Source organism: Brachycentrus maculatus, unplaced genomic scaffold (assembly GCF_059751285.1).
Source record: "Brachycentrus maculatus isolate JH-2025_06_01 unplaced genomic scaffold, ASM5975128v1 h1tg000295l, whole genome shotgun sequence".
Classification (NCBI taxonomy): Eukaryota; Metazoa; Arthropoda; class Insecta; order Trichoptera; family Brachycentridae; genus Brachycentrus; species Brachycentrus maculatus.
This window is the reverse complement of record NW_028281046.1, coordinates 400,001-425,384: the sequence shown is the minus strand read 5'-3', so window position 1 is coordinate 425,384 and position 25,384 is coordinate 400,001. Positions and strand designations below refer to the sequence as shown.

Below are 25,384 nucleotides of genomic sequence, written 5' to 3'. Positions count from 1 at the left end.
CTTCTGTATCAGATCTGTGATGCGGTGGGACAGCTTTCAATGCCAACATTGAATTCAATCGAGAGAAAATTAGTCAGGTAGGTATTAAAAATACCTTATGAGTTATCGATTTAGAAAAATAAATGCCATTTATTTCTTCTAATGATAAAAACCGATTATTGCATTGTTGCATGTGATATTTTCGGCCAGTAAAACAATATGAAAGTAGACTGAATGCAGTTTTATTTAATTGTGGAGGTCCTCACCAAAATGTTACATTTCCATTATAAATAATTTTAAGTAATCAGAAATTCTAGCTTGTAAAATTGTTACGTTTTGGTGCGATTTAATGATTTCATATTGGTTTAACACAGGATTGGTCACGTTTTGTCGCGACTTTAATTAAGATTTCGATAGAATACAGAAAACAGAACATATTTGCATTTAAAGGATTTTTTATGCAATATTGGAAATGTAACATTTTGTTGAGGACCTCCACAATTGTTCATTCCTCGCTCATTCATTCCACATGTCCAAACCATCTCAACCCACCTTTAAGAATAATAATATCGATAAAGCCTTGCTTTCTTTCCTTATTTTACCATTTGAACATCTATCATACATAGTTTTGCCGGACGTTTGTCTGAGGGATTGCATTTCGAATGCATTCAGTCAACGTTCTTCTTTTGCCAACTCCATGCTTCGCTTCCATACATAAGGGTTGGAACTAGGACTCCGCTGTGTACTGCCAGTTTCTCTTACCAAAATTAAAATCGGTCAAAACCAATGTTTGCGTTATATTTATTTTATGAAACGTATTTTTAATTTCCTTTTTTTTTACTATAGGGTGGCACAAAATTAATCACACTATAAGGAAGATATTATAATTTTTTCAAATGGCCTTGTTACGTCAATCATATTTGACATTTGTGAGCTAGACAGCTGCAGTATAAAAACATATTTATAAAACGGGCACAAATGTGTATCAACTCTGGCGGATATCATCTTTTCTACTTTAAAAAAAATGTTTCGACCCAAATAAAGATTTGCATCACTCAAAATCATTTTTTGTGTTAAATAAAAAAAATTACTCCCAAACAAAATTGGATGATTATTTTTGCGCCTCCCTGAATCCGTATACTACAGCTAAATATTTATTTTTCTATAGTCTAATATTGTATTTTTTATTCAATTTTCAAAGCCATGTATTCTATGGTATCGCAGCCAGTGTCCCCGTAGTCGAAACCATACACCTTCTTCATATTATCATATGTAATAGCCTTCAATACTTCGAAACCACATCTCGTAGCGAGGATCTGAGAAGCCTTCGCAGTGAACACGGTCCCCGTGACCTTCAACCCGACAGCTTTGCACAGAGGAACCCTGAAATTATAATAAATCAATATATAGATGCTGCCAAGAACTCACGCACAACTTTAATAGATCTAGCCAAAGAATAAATAATGTACTAGAAATATCTTTTTGCAAATCCAGACTCGCGCAAAGACACTAATTTTTCAAAGCTCCAAAACTGTTTAATTCATTCCACAAAGACTATATGTTGGACATTAATTATCTAAGCATGTTTCAATTTAAAATTTTGCTATAATTATTTATTTAAAAAAACAGATCTAAGTATGTAGGTACCTTCTTCTTTTAAACGTATAACTCATATATACACATTAGCTAACTTTTTTCATTTTAATATTTTTGATTTTTTTTGTTTTCTATTTAAATCAAATATTTTTAGTTTACCAAATATTAGCACTTTTAATCTATTTTTATTTCTGATTTAGTGACAATTGTTTCACCTCGTTATGGCATTTTAAACGCATTCCTTTAAAAAATGCCATAACTAGGCGAAACAATTGTCACAAAATTTATTTTTAACAATAAAATACAACTTAGTAGAACATTTTGAGTGTGTTCAAATACTTGTTCACAAAATCTGGATTATCCAATTATAGGAGTTATTTTCATATTATTTTTTGACATCTCATCAAAGATGAAAAAGAATATGGAAGTCTGGGCATTTACGGAGCTGACGACCAACATAGGCTGTTGGTTCACATATATATAGAACTTCCAAGAATGTGAGTAGTGTGGTTGTCAATAATGGGTAGAATTGGCGAATGTTACACATGTGTATAAAGTAATCACTTAAACCAGCCTATGACGGTCGTCAGCCCCGTGAAAGCCCAGACTCCCATATTCTTCTTCATCTTTGATGAGATGTCAAAAAATAATATGAAAACAACTTAGTACACTCGAAAAATCAGTGTTTGATTTAAAATTGAATACCTTAATTAAAATGGAGTTCTACAAATTAAACACCAAATCGATAAATGAATTAATAAATGATAAATTAATTAAATTAATGAACAAAATGAATTAATTAATGATAAATGAATTAAATTAATGAATAAAATGAATTAATTCATGATAACTGAATTAAATTAATGAATTAAACGAATGAATTAATGATAAATGAATTAAATCAATGAATTAAATGAATGAATTAATGAAAAATGAATTAAATTAATGGTCCATTGCAACAACAGTAACAAACCTCGCTTTTAAGAGTTCAGATCCTATGTTTTGACCTCTGAACTCTGTGTGGACCGATAGTCCATACGCAGACAAGTATTCCCGAACTCCGTAGTGCTCAAACACGTTGGCTTCCTTTGTTATTATGTTCATTCCGTCTAAAAGTACTTGCAAAACAGAATCAAACCTATCCTGTAAAAAAATAACAAGACGAATCATATATCTGCACCATATGGATGATTCAAGTCATTAAAAGTCTTAACAACATTTTGAGTGTGTCTAAATACTTGGAATATGGAAACACAGACGTTGAGATGTCAAAACATAATATGATAAATAACTCCTATAATTGAAGATAATCCAGCTTTGCGAACAAGTATACAAGTATATAGCACACACTCAAAATGTTGATAAATTATCTGGTCAAATTATAGGCTAAAATAATTTTATTTTATATTCATTTGTTCGGGAATTGTACAGCTTTACATTTAAAAAACTATATAATAAAAAATAGTTACTTTAACAATAATAAAAATTACATTACATTAACAAAAATAGTTACATACATAAAAAGAAAGCCAATTAAACAATTCCACATTTATGTTATAATAACTATTAAAACATTAAGATATACAATATATATATATATATATATATATATATATATATATATATATATATATATATATATATATATATATATATATATATATATATATATATATATATTTTAAAGAGTGGGAGTGTGTGTGTGTGTGAGGAAGGGAGTAAAAGGGTAATTGTATGGTATAAAAAATAGATTTCGCAGGAAGGAAAAGGATATTTTCTGGGGTTTTTCATGGATGTGATTATAATCCAGCAATCGGATCTCTCATACAAATATAAGAGTTTCTGCTAAAAAAAACTTCTCCGTCTCACTAATAGATGTCACTAATAAAAATTCTATTGATTCTTGGACAATATTTCAAAATTGGATCATACATATTGAAATTTTCAGTCATTTCAGTCATTTCCGTGCTCGCTATTGCAGTTGTCCGCCTTCGTAGTGTAATGGTCATCACGCTCGGCTACCGTACTGGAGGTCCAGGGTTCGATTCCCAGGTAGAGACCAGATGAATATAAGCGATTTTTCATTGTTATTATTATTCAATACCTTACCGCAGGGCTGATCACCTTTCCTTCGTGTGTTTAACGATCAAGATAACACTGTTTTTGGAAGATGCCGCCATCACGCCGCTTCCCCGTGGGGATAGGCAGAGATAATACAACGCCACACCGCTCTGTCTTTACAAACTTTCTGTCCATTATTGATATTTATTGATTTGGCGTTTAATTTGTAGAACTCCATTATAATTTATGTATTAAATGTTAAAAACACTGATTTTTTCAGTCTACTAAGTTGTATTTTATTTTATTTTTTTGACATCTCATCAAAGATGAAGAAGAATATGGAAGTCTGGGCATTTACGGGGCTGACGACCGTCATAGGCTGGTTTAAGTGATCACTTTACACACGTGTAACATTCACCAATTCTACCCATTATTGACAACCACACTACTCAAATTCTTGGAAGTTCTATATATATGAACCAATTTAGAAACCTTGTTCTTGAATAACTAGAACTTCACTAGAGACATCTATTGGTGAGATGTAAAGAAGCTTTTTACTAGCAGAAACTCTTATATTAGTATGTGAGGTCCGAATCCTGGATTATAATCACACACATGAGAAACGCCAGAAAATAACATTTTCATTTTTATTATTAAGCTTATAATTTGACCAGATAATTTATTTACAACATTTTGAGTGTGTCCAAATACTTAATCACAAAATTTGGATTATATCCAATTACAGGAGTTATTTTCGTATTATTTTTTTGTATTTTATTGTTAAAAAACACATGAATATCAATATTGTGACAATTGTTTCGCCTAGTTATGACACTTTCAAACGAATGTGTGACACATTCGTTTGAAAATGCCATTGATGCATCGATATTGTGAAACAATTGTCACAATTTCGATTTTTATGTGTTTCTTAACAATAAAATACAACTTGTAGACTCAAAAAATATGTGTTTGTATTCAAACATTTAATACATACTTTAAAATATTATGGCCATTTAGGATAGTTTGATGGGAATACTGACGCTATTGTAAAAAGACTCTTACCGTTTCCTCGTCGTGCACTGAGGCGAGTGTTGTGACATTGGCCCCGACGATGAATGGCCTTCCATCCTCCATACAAACCTCTCCATCTTCACTCTCTAATAGGCAGACCAGACCTAGGTTGTGTTTTAGTGCTTTCTTCCATAACACATAGAGGTCTTTTATTGCTTGTCCGTCTGACTTCAACTCTGAAAAATAACATCAGTTTTTTAAATATTTGAAAAATTTTCTACATGAAGGGTCAAAGACACATTTAAATGAGATGCATATCGTAGTCGTACAGGAGAAAGTACCAACTAACAAAACGTTATATATATATCCGAGAATTCGACTAGTATGGTTGTCATATTATTTTATTTTGACATCTCATCAAAGATGAAGAAGAATATGGATGTCTGGGAATTTACGAGGCATACGACCGTCATAAGCCAGTTTAAGTGATCACTTTACACACGTGTAACATTCACCAATTCTACCCATTATTGACAACCACACTACTCAAATTCTTGGAAGTTCTATAGATATGAACCAATTCTGAAACATTGAAACTCTTCAATCACTAAAACTTTACTAGAGACATCTATTGATGAGATGAAAAGAAGCCTTTTATTGAGCAGAAACTCTGCACGTGTGTAAAGTGATCACTTAAACCAACCTATGACGGTCGTCAGCCCCGTAAATGCTCCGACTTTCATATTCTTATTCATGCATTGTATGGTGCGATGCCAAAAAATAATATAATTTTATTCAACTTTAATTCATCGACAATCTATTACGGATCCCTTTCAAGATTTATGGGCAAAGATTTGGACACACGGTGTGAGAGCTTACTCAGTCCTCGACACATGGGCTCGTTGGTCGCGAAGTCGTCCGCCATAAAGTCAATAACACTGGGGGCCAAGTCCGAACACACATCCTGAATGCGATATTTTTTTCCACTTGGTCCGGTGAACCGGGCGTACACTGCTGGGTATTGCTCTCCCGGTACATGCAACCGTTCCCATACCATCTAAAAAAGTAAGAAAAAAATGTACTTTAAAGGAGTAGGAGGAGAGGACCGAACGCCACACCACTCTGTCTTTGCAAAACATTTATTTTTGATTTATTGTTTCAGTATTCACCGTGTCGTAAGACATGATGAAATTATAAAATAAAAACACTTGTTTTAAACTTGAGTTATATTTTTATTATTACTAGTTTCGGAAGCTTTGATTCCATCTGAATATGTATATATATATATATATATATATATATATATATATATATATATATATATATATATATATATATATATATATATATATATATATATATATATCATCATCATCTTCTAAAGGCAGCGCCTTGTAGTGTCAGCCACTTGTCTCTGTCAGTCGCCATCCTCTTGAGCTGCGAATAGGAGGAGACGTCCATGAGCCGCTTCAAATCCTGGAAGTATGAAGTTCTTGGGCGGCCTCTTGTTCGTTTTCCCAAGATTCTTCCTTCGAAGATGTTGCTAAGAAAGGTGCTATTTCTAATTGAGTGCCCTATTAGCTTGGCCTTCCTCTTCAAAATATGATTTAAAAGCTCTCTTCTTTCTTTTACGTCCTGCAACACCTTTTCGTTGGACTTCCTTACAACCCATGATGTCTTGGTCATCTTCCTCCAAACCCACATCTCAAATGCTTCAAGCCGGTCTTTTTCGTACTTTTGGATGGTCCAGGTTTCACACCCATACAACAAAACACTCCAAACAAAAGCCTTTATGAATCCTTTTCTTACTTCAATTTTTAAATGTTTGTTTGATAGGAGGCTGTACTTTTTCATAAAAGTTTGCTTGGCTAGCGTTATCCTCTTTTTTATGTCTAGGGTACATTTATTGTTATATGTTAGCGTGCTACCCAGATAACAGAATTGATCCAACTGTTGAATTACTCTATTTCCGAGAAGTATTGTTGGATGGAGGTCAGATTGTTCTTTTTCAACGATCATTGATTTTGTTTTGGCGGCATTAATTTTCAAATGGAACTTATCCAGAGCATTAGAGAGAGTGTTTAACATGTGGTTCATGTCACTCTCGTCCTCTGCTATCAGGGCGATGTCATCAGCGAATCTTATACAATGTATTTGTTGACCGTTTATTTTTACTCCATTTGTTTTTTCCTTCAACTCTTCAATGGCCTCCTCTATGAACAAATTGAATAGATAGGGTGACAGCGGACAACCCTGTCTCACACCTTTTCTTATCTTGGCTTCTTTTGAGGAACCATTAATATCTATGAGAGTGGATTGGTCCTTGTACAATTTGAGGATGATTCTTCTGTCCTTCCAATCAATTCCTCTTTTCTTCATGACTTTAAACAAGAGGTACCAATCCACTCTATCAAAAGCCTTCTCTAAGTCTATAAAGGTCGTGTATGTTATAAGATTCACATCCAGTCGTCTTTCCAGTATCTGTCTCAGTGCCAAAATTGCCTCTCGTGTTCCCACTCCACTTCTAAAACCAAACTGATCCTCTCCAAGCTGTTCCTCCACTTTCTTTTTCAACCTGCCCTTTATAGTGTTCAGGAGCACTTTGGATGCGTGGGATAGAAGTGTTATGGTTCTATAGTTGTTGCAGTCTGCTGCATTTCCCTTTTTAGGTATTGTTATAGACTTACTCTTTACGAAGTCGTTGGGCAATTTTCCCTTTTCGTAGCACTCACTTATGATGTTATATAGTGCTGTCTTCGTCCGTTCGTCTACATTCTTTAAAACCTCAGCAGGTATATCATCTATCCCAGTTGCTTTTCTATCCGTTAAGGCCTTCACTGCAAAATCGAATTCAGCCCTTGTCAAGGGTGGTCCTTTGCAATCGGGATCTACTTCTTCTTCTGGTTCCAAATAAATCCTTTCGTCTTCGATATCATTTCCACAGTACAGATCTTCTAGATATTCCTTCCATCGCTCAGCTACCTTTTCATTTTCAAATAATAGGTTTCCGTTTTTGTCTTTAACAATATTGCTCTTTGTTTTAGGTGTATATTCTAGGCTTTTAACTCTGTTATATGCTTTATCGATATTATTTTTGTGTAATAGGCTTTCGATTTCTTTACAGTTTTCACGTAACCATTCATTTTTTGCATTGCGACATTGGTCTGTAATTTGATTTTTGATCCGTTTGTATTTGACATAATCTTTACTCCTTAGTTTGTTTCTTTCCTTGATTAATTCTAGTATTTGTTGATTCATCCATGGTTTCCTGGGTTCTAGGACGTTTTTCCCAATACTTTCGTCACATGCTGCATTGATGTTTTTTTTCATTGTCTCCCAAGAAGTTGGTTCTGTCTCATTATTAATCTTTACTAGAGTTGATTGGAAGTCTTTTACTAATTTTATATCTTTTAATTTTTCCAAACACCAGTGCTTTTTCTTGGCCATGATTATTTTCTTAAATCTAATATTGCATACCGCTTTGACTAGAGTGTGATCACTATCTATTTGATTTCCAGGGTATGAGTGACTAGATCGTATTTGATTTCTATATTTTTTCTTTACTAGAATGTAATCAATTTGATATCTCCTCGTGTCTCCGGGGGCCTTCCACGTGTACCTCCTTCTCTCGGGGACTTCGTACATTGTGTTGGTGACGATCATCTCAGACTGCTTGCAAAATTCTATCATTTTTTCTCCTCTTTCATTCATATTTCCTAAACCAAACTTTCCGATACATTCTTGATCAGTTGTTTGACTTCCGACTGAGGCGTTGAAGTCTCCCATAATAATCACATTTGATTTGTTTTCGGTAAGTCTCAGCAGCTCCTCAAGTTGTTCGTACATGGTGTCAATTTCTTCTTCGTTGCAGCTTGATGTTGGAAAATACACTTGTATGACGTACATGTCTGTGGGCTGGGCTTGTAGCTTTATCATAATGATTCTTTCATTTACGTGAAAAGTGTTAAGGACGCTGTTCTTCCATCCACCTTTCAAAATGATTGCTACACCTTTGCTGCCTCTTTTTTCACATCCACTATGAATTATTCTCAAGTCGTCTTTGACATAATCGCCATTTCCCGCCCATCTTGTTTCAGAGATACCTAGGATATCTAATTTTGCTTGTGTCATTTGTTGTGAGATTTCTTCGATTTTGCTCGGTTGTAGCATGGTTCTAACATTCCAAGTACCAATGTTGAATTTGTTGTCACAAGGGTTATATATATATATATGTATATATATATATATATATATATATATATATATATATATTATATATATATATATATATATATATATATATATATGTATATATATATATATATATATATATATATATATATATATATATATATATATATATATATATATATATATATATATATATATATATATATATATTTATATATATAAATATATATTAATAAATAAAACCCTTATCCGCACCCCAATGGTGCATAGGGCACTGCGTCATATAAACGCAGTGTTATCTTGATCAGCCCTCCGCTTTAGGTGCCAGTCCAGGGTAATATTGAATAAATATAACAGTGAAAAAATCACTTATATTTATTTTACCCCCCTTGGGAATCGAACCCGGGACCTACAGAACGGTAGCAGAGCGTGCTGACCATTACTCTATATATACATATATAAAAATTACGCATGTTTCAAAGGGTGGTATTCAATAGCTAAGACCGGTGATTATACACACGGAAACATTATAGAAACTATATATATATATATATATATATATATATATATATATATATATATATATATATATATATAAATTTAATATTTACACCTGAACTAATGTGTAAAGGTAACTAGCCGTAACTCAAGTTGCGGCTATTTGGAGTAACACGGCTCAAAGCATTATTATAACTTTCCTCTATCATATATACAATCACAGATTTTGCTCCACCCCATTCCTTTATCGAGATATTCAGTATCCAAATTCCAAGCCAAAAAATTGTATTAATTTGATGCATGTGTTGGCAAAAAAACATAATTTTAAGATAACTTTCAACTCCTGTATTTCAAAACTACTGTTTTTAACTTGCGGCTGATTTGCCTTTGCACATTAGTATATATAGAAGCAAAGCTTCCAAAACTAGTCGTTTTAATAAAATAAACTCAAGTGGCAAAAAACAGGTGTTTTTCTTATACAATCGATCACATATCAAGGAGTTCCAAAAATTTGAGTTGTGTGTTTCTCAATCATTGGTAGAATGTTGAATGTAGCACTATGTAGAGCGATCACTTTACCAACCTATGGCAAGTCATATACTCAGAACTCCAAATTCTTCTTCATCTATGTTGAGATGTCAGAAATGCAAGAATATTGATGTTAGCAGGATGGTTATGTGTAATGAGTAGTGATGGAAATATGAATTGAATGAAGTGTTGAATAAATTATCAAAAATTGATAAAAAAATATGCTTTACCTTTTGTAAAAACTGAAGAAAAATTGCTTGATGGAGATTTTCGTCTATTTTATGTTTTTTTTTCAAGATTTGCCTAAAAAAATTAAAAAATACTGTCTAATTTATGTACATAAGAATTTAAATTTTTCTATTTGACTTGTATAGAACTTGTAGAGATAAGTTTAAGCAATGAACTATGCTTAGAGAATGAAACCATATCGGTATTCAAGAAGTATAGTATGTTCATTGCTAAATATCAAAGAGTATATACAGTATCGAACAGACTAATTGAAACAATTTTTTTAAAAAGTTTTGTTCATTATATATAAATCACAAATTAATATTACAACATTTTGAGTGTGTCCAAATACTTGTTCACAAAATCTATATTTATCCCCAATTACAGGAGTTATTTATCGTATTATTTTTGTCAAAAAGTAACTCCTGTAATTGGAGATAATCCAGTATTCGGACAAGTATTCGGACACACTCAAAATGTTGTGAATAAATTATCTGGTCAAATTATAATCTTCAATAATAAAAATTAAAATGATATTTTCTGGCGTTTCTCATGTGTGTGATTGTAATCCAGGATTCGGACCTCACATACTCATAAAAGAGTTTCTTCTCAATAAAAAGCTTCTTTTCATCTCACCAATAGATGTCTCTAGTGAAGTTCTAGTAATTCAAGAACAATGTTTCAAAATTGGTTCATATATATACATAGAACTTCCAAGAATTTGAGTATTAATAAATATGAATGAAAATTTCAACGCGTACAGACTATATTCGTTCATCTCTGACCTCTATAATAGATAAGATAATAACTATTATTTACTAAGCGCGGAAAAAATTGAGTGTTCTAACTCGCTCACAATACAGGCTGTTTTTGTTTTATATATATATATATATATATATATATATATATATATATATATATATATATATATATATATATATATATATATATATATATTTATATATATATATATATATATATATATATATATATATATATATATATATATATATATATATATATATTATATATATATATATATATATATATATATATATATATATATATATATATATATATATTTATATATATATATATATATATATATATATATATATATATATACATATATATATGCATACATATATATATATATATATATATATATATATATATATATATATATATATATATATATATATATATATATGTATAAAATTATATGTTTATATTTATATATGCTCAGAAATGCCCAGACTTCCATATTTTTCTACATCTATGTTGAGATGTCATAAAAATAAAAATTAGCCAAATAAATATAGTAACCTGATTTTGAAACACCCTGTATCCAGCCGATGTATACAATAGCTGTTGCTGGATGGATGTGATGATAATAGAATGATTGCTTCATTTGCGAGTAGCTATAGGTTGATAAGACCAAGGATAAATATATTGACCCCTCATTCTTACGTACGTGTCGAGTGTGGCTCGACATGGTATTTTTCACGCCAACTCTGGATGTCGAGTTGGGTATGACATGGTATTTTTTACGCCAACTCTGATGTCGAGTTGGGTATGACATGGTATTTTTTACGCCAACTCTGATGTCGAGTTAGGTTTGACATGGTATTTTTACGCCAACTCTGATGTCTACTTAGCTTTGACATGATATTTTTACGCCAACTCTGATGTCTAGTTAGGTTTGACATACTATTTTTACGCCAACTCTGATGTCTACTTAGCTTTGACATGATATTTTTACGCCAACTCTGATGTCTAGTTAGGTTTGACATACTATTTTTACGCCAACTCTGATGTCTAGTTGGGTTTCACATGGTATTTTTTACACCACATCTGATGTCGAGTTAAGCTAGATAGATTTTCAGTTAGGTGTTTGTCTGACAAAATTCTTGACCAGTTAATTTTTTTGTGGAAAAAAATTCAATATATTTTGGATTTGTGGCAGGGAGTTAAATCCTGGTGAAAATTATCCATTACCATTTGACCTTGGTTTTTGTATCTCTGGTAGTATCTTTTCCAGTAGAATCGGGTGATACTTCTCGCTATTCATCATGTCAATCACTGAAAGAAGCAGCCCTGGTCCATAACACGAGGAACAACCCCAAAACATTTTTAGAGGGTGTTGAAAATACGAAAAAAAAGTTTTGTTTAAATTAATCTGTTCGATACTGTATAATATATCGCTCACTCCTTTCAAGAACGTCATAAATCAAAAAACTTGATTTTTCAGGAGAGCGTTTTTAAAGTTTAAAAATATAACGCAATGTATTAAAAATAAATGTCAAGCCACTTATTGAACTTTTTACTATGCAACACATCTTTTTAAGTAAAACCTGAAGGTTTTTTCTCCATTTGAAAAATATTTAATATAAAAAAAATAATGAAACAATACCTTTTCTTCAAAATGCAAAAACAACACTTTCTGCCTTGTAGCGGGTAAATATTAAGTTAAAAATATGGTTCTTTTGCTGGGATATAGTACATTTTCTGGGCATTCTGAAACCATCCACAACTGAAAATTGACGATTTTTGATTTATGACGTTCTTGAAAGGAGTGAGCGATATGTACATAGCAAGGTTAAATTTAAACGGTATTTGCGAATACTTATGGTAGATCCGTAGAGTGGGAATGGGAGATATTGGAAGAATTCTCGCGAACCAGAACGCTCATCATTAATTATTATTATATTAAATTCCTTCCACACATCCTCGCCAAGCAAAGCCACACTGCCGTGCTAAGCTCAAAGGGCGTAACTTAAAAATATCAATTGTGAAAATATTTGAGTTTTCAATTAGTTCTCCATTGATATTCGCTTACAATGATTAAAGAAAACGCTTGTTTTATACCACTTGAGTTTTATTAAAGACTACATGTTTCGGAATTTAAACTTCCATCATTCAGGTCTGTATAATAACTAAAATGTAAAATATAAAATTGTTCTATAAATAAGGAGAGGAGAAAGTTAGGGGGAGGGGGTTAGTCAATGGGCGGAGTTTGAAAACAAAGGAAAAATGGAAAGCAAAGGTGAAAAATTTTGAAACAATATATTATTTAATAAATTATTATTAGAATTTAGGTTTTTTTGGATTTTAAATTTTCTTAATAATTCATAATTTGGCCTTTATGTGGAACAAGGTGTAATAATTTTAATTTGTGAGAGTGGAATGATATTATTTGATATTCGCTTATTGTGTTGACTTTCGACACCTGTTTTGATAATACCGTCAATAAAAGAAAATCTTATTTTTGACATCTCATCAAAGATGAAGAAGAATATGGAAGTCTGGGCATTTACGGGGCTTACGACCGTCATAGGCTGGTTTAAGTGATCACTTTACACATGTGTAACATTCACCAATTCTACCCATTATTGACAACCATACTACTCAAATTCTTAGAAGTTCTGTATACATGAAGAGTTTCTGCTTAATAAAAAGCTTCTTTACATCTCACCAATAGATGTCTCTAGTGAAGTTCTATTGATTCAAGAACAAGGTTTCTAAATTGGTTCATATGTACAGAACTTCCAGGAATTTGAGTAGTATGGTTGTCAATAATGGGTAGAATTGGTGAATGTTACACGTGTGTAAAGTGGTCACTTAAACCAGCCTATGACGGTCGTCAGCCCCGTAAATGCCCAGACTTCCATATTCTTCTTCATCTTTGATGAGATGTCAAAAATAATATGAAAATAACTCCTGTAATTGGAGATAATCCAGATTTTGTGAACAAGTATTTGGACACACTCAAAATGTTGTAAAAGAAAATCTTGTTAGGAGTATATGTACAAACGCGGGTCTATTGCTTAGAAGCAACATATTCCAACTGTTTTGCAAATCTTTTTGAAATATTTTTTGATGTATCTAAATCTGGTTTACAAATATTTCCACTTAAAAGCAATTTATATCACATTCAACAATATTTTAAATGTGTCTAACTTTTGTTCATAAATTCTAGATTTTGCTGTATTTAAGACTAAATTAAATCACGATTTCGCTGTATTTTCAATGTGTCTAAATCTTATTCATAAATATTATAAATATGTCTAACTTTTGTTCATGAATACTAGATTTTGTTTCTTGAATGTTTTTCGCAGATAGTTTGTGGCACATTTTATAAACTTTATAAAATTAAACTTTGTTTTAACCACTTTTATTTTTAACCTACCGGTTTCGACAAGAACCTTGTCATCATCAGGGTTTATTAAATTCTAAAACATTAAAATACTCATAATTAATTACATTCCCTTACCAAAAACTTCCAACTAGAATTTGCTTTATTCAACAGTAAAAATCACAATTTAGCGGTATTCTTAATGTGTCTAAATTTTCTTCATAAATTATCCTTAGGAGTAGTTCAAGTAATGATATTTTAGTATGTAAACATTGACGAAGAAGTTCTTACTCCATAATAAACTGTACGTGTCTGCAAATCAAACAGCGTAGAGAAATGTCAAGAAATACGAAAATTACGCGACGTTTTTAATACTTATCTCTTAACGTATATATACGTGGGGTAAGGGTTCCCCTAAAATAGTCAGCAAAGGAATGGAATACGTATCTCCACGCACGTGAATTGAAATTCTCCGAATTACAGGAATTTGTACGGAATACAGGGTGCCTAGAAGCACGAGCAGCAACGTTCGTTTTGTGCAAAAATAATTCAGCCGATCAATAATTGAATTAAGGTAAAATAATAATTTATCAAGCCCTATCGATTTGACCAAACTAAAGAAATTTATATAATTTTTTGACATATGAATTTGTTTCAGTGATCATTTTACATACTTGTAGTTTTTTATTGAGCAGAAACTCTTTCATTTATATGTGAGGTCCGAATCCTGCATTATAATCACATACATGAGAAATGTTACAAAATATCCTTTTCACATAATTATTTAGGCTTATAATTTCACCACTTAATTTATTTGTTATAATAAATTAATACATTAATATTTAGACACTAAATACTTAATGTATTTAGTGTCTAAATATTTTCATAAGTATTTAAAAACACTCAAAATGTTGTAAAGGGATTGAAATTATATCATTTATTTATTTTACAAATAAAAAACATATATCGCTCACGCTTTTCAAGAACGTCATAAGTCAAAATTCGTAAATTTTCAGTTGTGCATGTTTTCGGAATGCCCAGACAATGTACTATATCCCTGCAAAATGGGATATGTTTAACTCAATATTTACCCGCTACAGGGCAGAAAATGTTGTTTTTTCATTTTGAAGAAAATGTATTGTTTAATTTTTTTTTTAAATATACTAAATATTTTTCAAATGGAGAAAAAAACTTCAAGTTTTACCTAAAAAGATCTGTTGCACAGTAATAAGTTTAATAAGTGGCTTGATATTTATTTTTAATGCATTGCGTTATAATTTTAAACTTTAAAAACGATCACCCGAAAAATCAGGTTTTTTGATTTGTGACGTTTTTGAAAGGAGTGAGCTATATATTGTTACTTCTGTCTCAAATGGCTTATATTTATAAAGACAATCCAAACAAAAGCTTTCATCCCCTTCGTAGCAGCCTCAAACCTTCATGTTCAAGTTTTTCAACCCACTTTGTAGGACCCTTTAGTCCATTTCATCGAAGCCTTCAATCTTCCATATTGAAGCATTCGATTACCCATGAAGTCCCTATGAGATCCACTTGGAGATTGGCACACTTGATTCCATGCATTCCGAAACGCCTTTATCTCAGTAGAGCCAAAGGAATTCCACTTCACAATTCTACTTACTTAATCTGCTATATTCATAAATTTATTAGAGAATTAATTAAAAAATATTTTCTACTTCACGTCTTTTAATCCAAATTTCTATATTTTTTTTAAAATTCTATATCTGTACACACACATTTATACTTCATTTATATATATATATATATATATATATATATATATATATATATAACATATATATATGTATATATATATATATATATATATATATATATATATATATATATATATATATATATATATATATATATATATATTTATAAATATATATTTATATATATATATATATATATATATATATATATATATATATATATATATATATATATATATATATATATATATATATATATATATATATATATATATTTAAATATATATATATATATTTATATATATATATATATATATATATATATATATATATATATATATATATATATATATATATATATATATATATATATATATATATATATATATATATATATATATATATATATATATATATATATATATATATATATATATATATATATATATATATATATATATATATATATATATATATACACTAAACTCGCCTACCGCAACAATATGGCTTATCGGTTGTTTTATTTATTTAATATCTTTAAAAATATACCATTGTTACTGTATTTATGTTGTATCAATTATTTTGATACAATATCTGATAACTGTGATAACATGTTAACGAAAACATCATTATAGTTTTTAAAAATGCCATATCATTGTCAAGTTCAGGGTCACCAGTGTAGGGTAATCATATGCGCTGTACTTTATATGTTTATATATATATATATATATATATATATATATATATATATATATATATATATATATATATATATATATATATATATATATATATATATATATATATATATATATATATATATATATATATCTATAATGAAGAATACAGAAGTCTGGTCTGGGCTAGTTTAAGTGATCGCTTTACACACGTGTAACATTCACCAATTCTACCCATGATTGAAAACAACACTACTCTAATTCTTAGACGTTCTACATATATGATCCAATTTCGAAACATTGTACGTGAATCACTAGAATTTTCACCAGAGACATCTATTGCTGAGATGAAGATCCTTTTTATTGAGCAGAAACTCATATATTTAAATGTGAGGAATGAATTGGATTATAATCACATACGACCATACGAGTACATGAGAAACGCCAGAATATATTATTTTCATTTTATTATTTCAGCTTATAATTTGACCAGATAATCTTTTGAGTGTGTCCATTTGGACAAGTAATAATTTGGACTGTGAACAAGTATTTACTTGTTCACAGATCTCAATTATTTCCAATTAAATGAGATGTCAAATAAAACTCCTATATATTTTTTTAATTAACGTTTACTTAATAAATACCATTAATCCTTAAAATCTACTGTGACTACGAATAGTGTTATCTACTAAGTAAAAAAATAATAAAAAATGGATAGATTTTACCACAAATTGACTGCCGAATCAATTAAAAAAAACTCCTATAATTGGAGATAATTCAAATTAGTGAACCAGTATCATAGTGAATGCCGAAACAAGAAATAAAACAAAATTTTGTTAATTTAATATAAACTGGGAATTTATTAATTATGAGGAATTAATATTTTCCCGTCCAACATCACCCGTATGGTCACACTAGTGAAAGAGATGGAACGACAGGCGATTATCGTTTTCGAATCGGTGATTTCCAGATAGGGAAAACTTCCTTCAGTTTCAGTGCTGAAATCGTTCAGAGCGTCGAGTCGCTTTTCAGGAATATTTCAGGAAGATTTCAGTGCCGTCTTAAAATGAGGTTTGTTCTCAACTTATTAATTTTTTTTCGGGTAATTTATATATAATCGAAAAGATATTGGACTGAGTTCTACTTTCATTTACAAACATAATATTTTATGAAATTCAAAAATATAATTTAGTTATTTATTGTAACTGCAGACAGTTATAATAATAAAAATAATTTGGATAATTTGTATAGCACCATTTCCGTAAAATACTACCTTAAGGGCGCTTATAAAGACATTATAACAATAATAGGATGATAATGATATACAAAAATTAAATGGATTTTAACGTCGACAATCGGTCTCGGGCCGTCGAGTCTGCAGCGGGGAAAAGGTAAGCCGACAAATTAAAGCGCCTTCCTATTAATCCCATGGGCTCGAGACTGGCCAAGGTGTTGGGCAGGACGGTCTTCACGCTGGAGGGCAGCTTGTTCACATGGTTTTGATGTTCCAGCGACGAGTGGAGGCGTCCCGCCAGTATTCCTGTGCCTACCGTATGGAGAAGGTTCCGTGGCAAAGTGCCTCTGGGCGAGCGAGGCCTGCCCTCCTTCGTGATCCAGGACGTCCCGGAGGACATGTTCGAGGAGGCGGTGGACTTCATGTGCGACTACTTCGTCCTGGACGAACCGCTCTGCCGGGCAGTCAGTAAGCACGCAAGCTTATGTATTTACAACATTTTGAATGTGTCCAAATATGTACTTGTTCATACATACTAATATAAGTTCGAGTGATTCAAGAACAGGCCACTGTCCCAATCAAGTCAGATTTCCGGAGCTCCACTGTACTTATATTTTTAGATATGAAAGACGACAAAGAAACTATGGATGCCATCAGAAAGATGTGGTTCGACACCTTAAAGCAGAGACTCTCCTTGGTGTGTCTGTTAGACGATGAGAAAACGGCGAAACCGGTCATCGTCGGTGTCAACATTCTCATACACTCGACGAAGGATCATCTGGAGCCAGAAGTAAGTCAAATTTCAAGTCGTATTTCTCTCTTTTCTACATCTTTATCAATCTTTGTATCCTTAGAAAACATACTTCCCAAATTTACGAAATCATTTGTAGAGGTCCTCACCTAAAAGTTACAATTCTCTCCCAGGTTCAAGGCATCCAAGTGTAACTCCTGACGAATGGACTTGTTGGTGCGTCTAGCTGTCCATGGGAATCGGAACAAGTACATTCAACACCACATTTGAAATGCGTCAATTTTTTTCCTTTCTGCTGCTTTTATGGTCCATGTTTCAGCAGCATAGAGAAAAATGGAGTGGACCAAACTCCTGACAAGCTTTGTCTTGGTGCAGCTACTCACACTCCGGTTATTACGAATGCAGTCAATTGCTTAACCTTTTTGATGTGATTTAGATGAAGCCCGGAAGTCTATTTGAACGAGTGATACGATCAGTGATGCACATCACCCACGAGGTTGACGTCTTCTCTCGCTACGGAGTCTCGGAGTATCTAGGAGCCATTGGACTTTCAGTGGCCAGAGACTATCGCGGGCAAAGTATTGGAGCAGAGATCCTCAGAGCAAGGTATACACTTACTTATGAACTCCTGATAATTTTAGGCAATCCGATAAGAATGATGATGCATTTTTCTACATTTTTCATTAAATTTTACTTGGTTAATACCACTTTTTCATAAAAATCTATCGTGACACGTGTTTCGATGATCATCACGGCATACGTCATTTTGAAATGCATCAAAACGCGTGACACAGTAGATTTTTACAAACACAGACTTCCACTACACTAGCACATAAACAACACACTTGGACCTGCCGCCCCCCGACGGGCCCGCCCACACCAGCAGCCCACAGACGCTACTTAATCATAAGTTAGTTCAGTGTAATGATAAGTTAAGCGTGTAGTATTCCTAGGCGCAATGTAAGTATTCCTAAGGGGTAAAGTAATATAATTGTCCGCCTCCGTAGTGTAATGGTCAGCATGCTCGGCTACCGTTCTGGAGGTCCCGGGTATTTTAGGTATTTTACCCCCCTGGGAATCGATTCCCAGGGGGGTAAAATAAATACTAGTGATTTTTTCACTGTAATATTTATTCAAAATTACCATGGACTGGTACCTGAAGCGGAGGGCTGATCGCCTTTCCTTCATGTGTAAACGATCAAGATAACACTGCGTTTATATGACACAGTGCCCTACGCACCATTTGGGTGCGGATAAGGGTTTTATTGTTATTATTATTATAAAATTAACGTAAGTATATACATAGATATAAGAACACATAAGTAAATTCTCTACCTGAGTAATATCAAGAATTAAAATCATACACCTCAATAACTTCACTGCTAACTTAGAATCAATGAAATGTATGAACTCACGCCTCTAGCGAGATAGCGAGTGTTTTTGCCTAGAATTTTCACTTATGAATTACATGAAATTATAAACTAACTAACTAACCATCACGCCGCTTCCCCGCAGGGGCAGGCAGAGAGAATAGAGCGACACACCACTCTGTCCTTGCAAACATTCTTCGCCTCTTCCACGTTCATGCATCTCCTCATACATATCCGCCGATTGTTACGACTCCTAACCTGACCACTTTCAAGTATTTGGCATACCTGATCGTGCCATGTTTTTCTCGGTCTTCCTTTGCTTCTTTTCCCACTAACATTCGCCTCATAAATTTGTTTTGCCGTTCTTTCCTCACTCATTCGTTCTACATGTCCAAACCATCTCAACACACCTTTCTTAATTTTATCGATAACGCTTATCTCAGCTTTGCATTCCTTCTTTATTTCACTATTCTCACATCTTTCATACATCGTTTTGTCGCACATTCTTCTGAGAGATCTCATTTCGACTGCATTCAGTTTACTTTCATCCTTCGAATCCATCCATCCTGGAGTTGGCAAAAGAAGGATGAAAGTACATGAAATTATAGTAACTTTAAACATAAGTAAGAGTAAATCCACTCACGAGTAGGCATAGGCTATGAAACTTATAAAGTTGAAGCCTGAGTAGGGACATGATTAACGGTGTTGCATAAGCCGTAGCTAGATTTCAGAGTCACTTGGACGTTAGGTTATTAAAAAAAATGCAATAGATTTTACGAAATAGTGGTATTAACCCTTTCCAGTCCGTAAAAAAAAAAAAAATTCCCCCAGGTCCACAATAGATTTACAGCATTACAGGGTTAAACAATATATCCAAGTTTTTTTAAAAATAAAACTACACTTGTGATAAAAATTCATTTTCATTTTGAATGTTTACAATCGGGAGTCGTCTACCATGGGGTCCACCGTACAGTGCAATGTGGGGGAGTCTGAATGGTTCCATTCTCCTCACACGCGCATACCATTGTCTCCTTCGTTGCCTTCACCACCTAACGACATCTTCCATCTTGCATATTTCCCTGATCCTGATATGCTTCTTAGAGTCTTCATTTCTGACACTCCAAGCGCGTTTTTTGTGACACAAAAAACACACTAAACTAATGAAGAAAAAATGTCGAATGACATTCGACATAGAACCTGAAATGGTTATGGAAAATATGTATGTATTAGAACCTATCGAGGCAGCTAATTAGTTAATGTGTTCGTATTTGATATTCCAGGATTCCGCTCTGCAAGGCTATGGGGTTCAAGCTGACAGCTACAGTGTTCACCGCGACTCCCTCCCAGGTCCTGGCGTCCAAGTGTGACTTCGAGGAAGTGGGCGAGGTCTCCTACAGGAAGCTCGCCTCCACGTACGGCTTCCCGACCGAAGGAATCCAAACCCCCACCATGAAATACATGGCATTACCCATCAGCTGAACTGATGCAGGAACGGCGATCAGTCCTGGCTTCTAGTCCATCACTCTACGTAGACTCTAGGTCTAACTCTTCCACATACCTGTAGTAACCTAACCTAACCTAACCTAGCCTAAAACACTCTCCTTAGCATCCATTGTGTTAACCTAACCTAACCCTCACCCGCACCCGAATGGTGCATAGGGCACTGCATCATTAAACGCAGTGTTATCTTTTTTAAAATTATTTTTACTATTGGAAAACCAACACAATATTTACAAATATAACATAATATGATAAAATAAAAAAATATATAAAAACAAAAAAAGAATGCCGAAATAATAATTAAAATAAAAAAGTTTAATTTAGTAAATACCACTATTTCTTAAAATCTTTGTTTGTAAAATATGCGGAGTGCATCGAAACACGTGTCACAATGGATTTTAAGAAATAGTGGTATTTACCAAGTAAAATTTTAATTAAAAATATATAAAAATGGCTAGCACTACTCTATTCACACAGTTCACCCGTCTTGGGAGTAATTTGTAAGATAAATATGTTCTAGTATGTATTAGACCCGCTTAAATTAAGACAATGAATCTAGAATCCATGATAACTAAAGTTATTTATTAATTTATTTCTTGCTTGTATTTTTTTAGGATTTATAAAAATCCAAATACATAGTATACCAACCTATGTCTGTGTATTGTCTACCTTACTAAAAATATAAAAAGAAAAGATTTTATGTTGTATTCAAACATATAATATAATAAATGGTTTAAAACAGATGTATTGTCATATTTATTCATTAATTAGTATGTTTTCTAGGGATAGAAAGATTGATAAAGACATATAAAGGAGAGTGAATGCTGGGAACAGAGTAAACGGTGCACTGAAATCAGTTATAGCAAATAAAAACCTTTCCCCTAAAGCTAAACTGGCAGTACACAACAGAGTCCTGGTTCCAACCCTAATGTTAGGAAGTAAAGCATGGCGTTGGCAAAAGAAGGATGAAAGTAGACTGAATGCAGTCGAAATACGATATCTCATAAGAATATGCGACAAAACGATGTATGATAGATGTTGAAATAGTGAAATAAAGAGTGTGCGAAGCTGAGACAAGCATTATTGATAAAATTAAGAAAGGTGTGTTGAGATGGTTTGGACATGTGGAACGATCATTCGTGAGGAGAGAACGGTAAATCAAATTTACGAGGCGATTGTAGTTGTAAAAAGGGGTACAGGAAGACCGAGAACAACTTGGCACGATCAGGTATGCAAAATACTTGAAAGCGGCCAGGTCAGGATCCGAAATAATCGGCGGGTATGTATGAGGAGATGCATGAACGTGGAAGAGGTGAAGATGTTTGCAAATACAGAGTGGTGTGGCGTTCTATTCTCTCTGCCTACCCCTGCGGGATTTATATTCCTCTATTTTTAATAATTAAGGTTATGTTTTTTACTTAGTATTTTCATTAAGTATCCTTCCTTCAGACAAGCCTTTGGAGGCATTTTGTGTTAATTCTTTTAAAAAATAAAAACATAACAGGATTTTTTTAAAGTCTCTAACATTTAAAAAAATCGTGTAAGTACGAATTCACGTAAGTCGAAATAACGTAGGAAGAGGACTTAATGTTTGTATTATTTATTTCTAATATACGATTGACATCCATCGACTTCTGCTCAAACTAAAATAAAGATATATTTTTATCAAAGAATTGAACCTTTTCCGCTAGTAATAATTTTGAATTGATTTGCAAGTCTACCGACAGATGTCTCTGTATAATACATTTAATAATAATATCTAACTTAATTGAATCTTTAGCTGTTTTTTTGTAATTCAAAAACATTATTTTTCCATTGAAGTAAATGTCCATACATATTTGAAAAGAAAAGAGTTATTGAAAGGTAAGATGTTTAATTTAATTTTTTATTTTCGATATATATATATATATATATATATATATATATATATATATATATATATATATATATATATATATATATATATATATATATATATATATATATATATATATATATATATATATATATATATATATATATATATATATATATATATATATATATATATATATATATATATATATATATATATATATATATATATATATATATATATATATATATATATATATATATATATATATATATATATATATATATATATATATATATATATATATATATATATATATATATATATATATATATATATATATATATATATATATATATATATATATATATATATATATATATATATATATATATATATATATATATATATATATATATATATATATATGTATAATATTTTTTTTATTTTTTAGCTTATATTACACTCAATTCAAACTATTTTTTAACAAAAAAATTACATCATACATATATATACACCTCCTTACAGTAAAAAATATTTTAAATTCTTTCAGACTCCTTTCATTATTCATACATTCAGGCATCTCATCATACATTTTCAAACCCTTATACATAAAACAATTTTGCGATTTTTTCAATTTATTATGACATCTCATCAAAGATGAAGAAGAATATGGAAGTTTGGGAAGTTTTATAAACATGAACCAATTTTAAAACCTTGTTCTTGAATCACTAGAGCATCACTAGAGACATCTATTGGTGAGATGTAAAACATACTTGTAAACATACTAGTAAAAGAGTTTCTGCTAAATAAAAAAGCTTCTTTACATCTCACCAATAGATGTCTCTAGTGAAGTTCTAGTGATTCAAGAACAATGTTTCAAAATTTGTTCTATATTTAGTGTGGTTGTCAATAATGGGTAGAGTTGGTGAATGTTACACGTGTGTATTGTAAGTGATTTATCGAACCAGCCTATGACGGTCGACAGCCCCGTAAATGCCCAGACTTCCATATTCTTCTTCACCTTTGATGAGATGTCAAAAAATAATATCTTTATTTTGTCTCTAAGGGACACTGGTTTACATTTAATGGTAATACACAAAATATCGTAGTCGTACAGGAGAAAGTGACCAAGTACTTCTTTTTACAAAAAACGTTATAATTGACTATTTGATATCTTACTAGCTTAGTATTGCCCTAGACGAATCCCAAAGGATTTCAAATTTTTTAAGGCACGATTTATTGACTTTTTAAAAATGACTAACTGCATTGATTTTTATTTTGTTGCCAAGCAAAAGTGACTTAAATGGCCCTCCTGAACATTTTACGTTTTGTTAGTTGGTCACTTTCTCCTGTATACGTTTGTGATATGATTAGTGTTAGTCCCTCAGCTATTAGCAGATACGACAATTCGCCTTAGCATTGTGATGTGTTCACGCCTCGGAGAGATGAATCCTTTGTGAGGAAAACATATTAAAATCCCATAAATTACTGGTGGCAATGCGTTTCGGCGACACGTCGGACCCCGTTCAAGTTTAAAAGGCATTACATTCATTTGTCGCTACCATGTTGCGCCCTGCCACCAAAGACCCTCAAAATGTGCACATATATATATATATATATATATATATATATATATATATATATATATATATATATATATATATATATATATATATATATATATATATATATATATATATAAATATAAAATATTGGTTTTGTATGATGCAGTACACTGTGCACTTATCCGCACCCGATGGTGCATAGGGCACTGCATGGTGCATGAACGCAATGTTATCTTGATTGTTAACACACGAAGGCAAGGTGATAACTGCGGTTCAGCGACCAGTCCAGGGTAATTTTAATAATAAAATGTGATAGTGTTAAGTCACTAATATTTATTTTCAACCCCGCCACGGGAATCGAACCTGGGACCTGCAGCACGGTACCTAAACACGCTAACCATTACGCCACGGAGGTACCAAAGACTTGAGAAAGTCGATTTAATAAAAAAATATAATTAAAAAAAAATTA

At 32.0% G+C, this 25,384-nt stretch overlaps 2 protein-coding genes across 2 annotated transcripts; one reads left to right on the top strand and one right to left on the bottom strand.

The window, feature by feature from the left end:
- Window positions 1-105: 105 nt before the first annotated feature.
- Window positions 106-10,300, bottom strand: LOC148304971 (uncharacterized). The gene is made up of 5 exons (XM_088267434.1): window positions 10,095-10,300; window positions 5,527-5,704; window positions 4,699-4,883; window positions 2,549-2,718; window positions 106-1,362 (listed from the first exon to the last, which is right to left on the bottom strand). Exons 2-5 carry the CDS (start codon window positions 5,702-5,704, stop codon window positions 1,164-1,166), a joined length of 732 nt encoding a protein of 243 aa, XP_088123560.1. The 5' UTR covers window positions 10,095-10,300; the 3' UTR covers window positions 106-1,163.
- A 7,331-nt stretch (window positions 10,301-17,631) lies between these two features.
- On the top strand, window positions 17,632-21,775 carry LOC148304970 (arylalkylamine N-acetyltransferase-like 2). Its single transcript, XM_088267454.1, has 5 exons — window positions 17,632-17,708; window positions 18,149-18,339; window positions 18,492-18,661; window positions 19,059-19,228; window positions 21,273-21,775. Exons 1-5 carry the CDS (start codon window positions 17,704-17,706, stop codon window positions 21,469-21,471), a joined length of 735 nt encoding a protein of 244 aa, XP_088123580.1. The 5' UTR covers window positions 17,632-17,703; the 3' UTR covers window positions 21,472-21,775.
- Window positions 21,776-25,384: the final 3,609 nt, after the last annotated feature.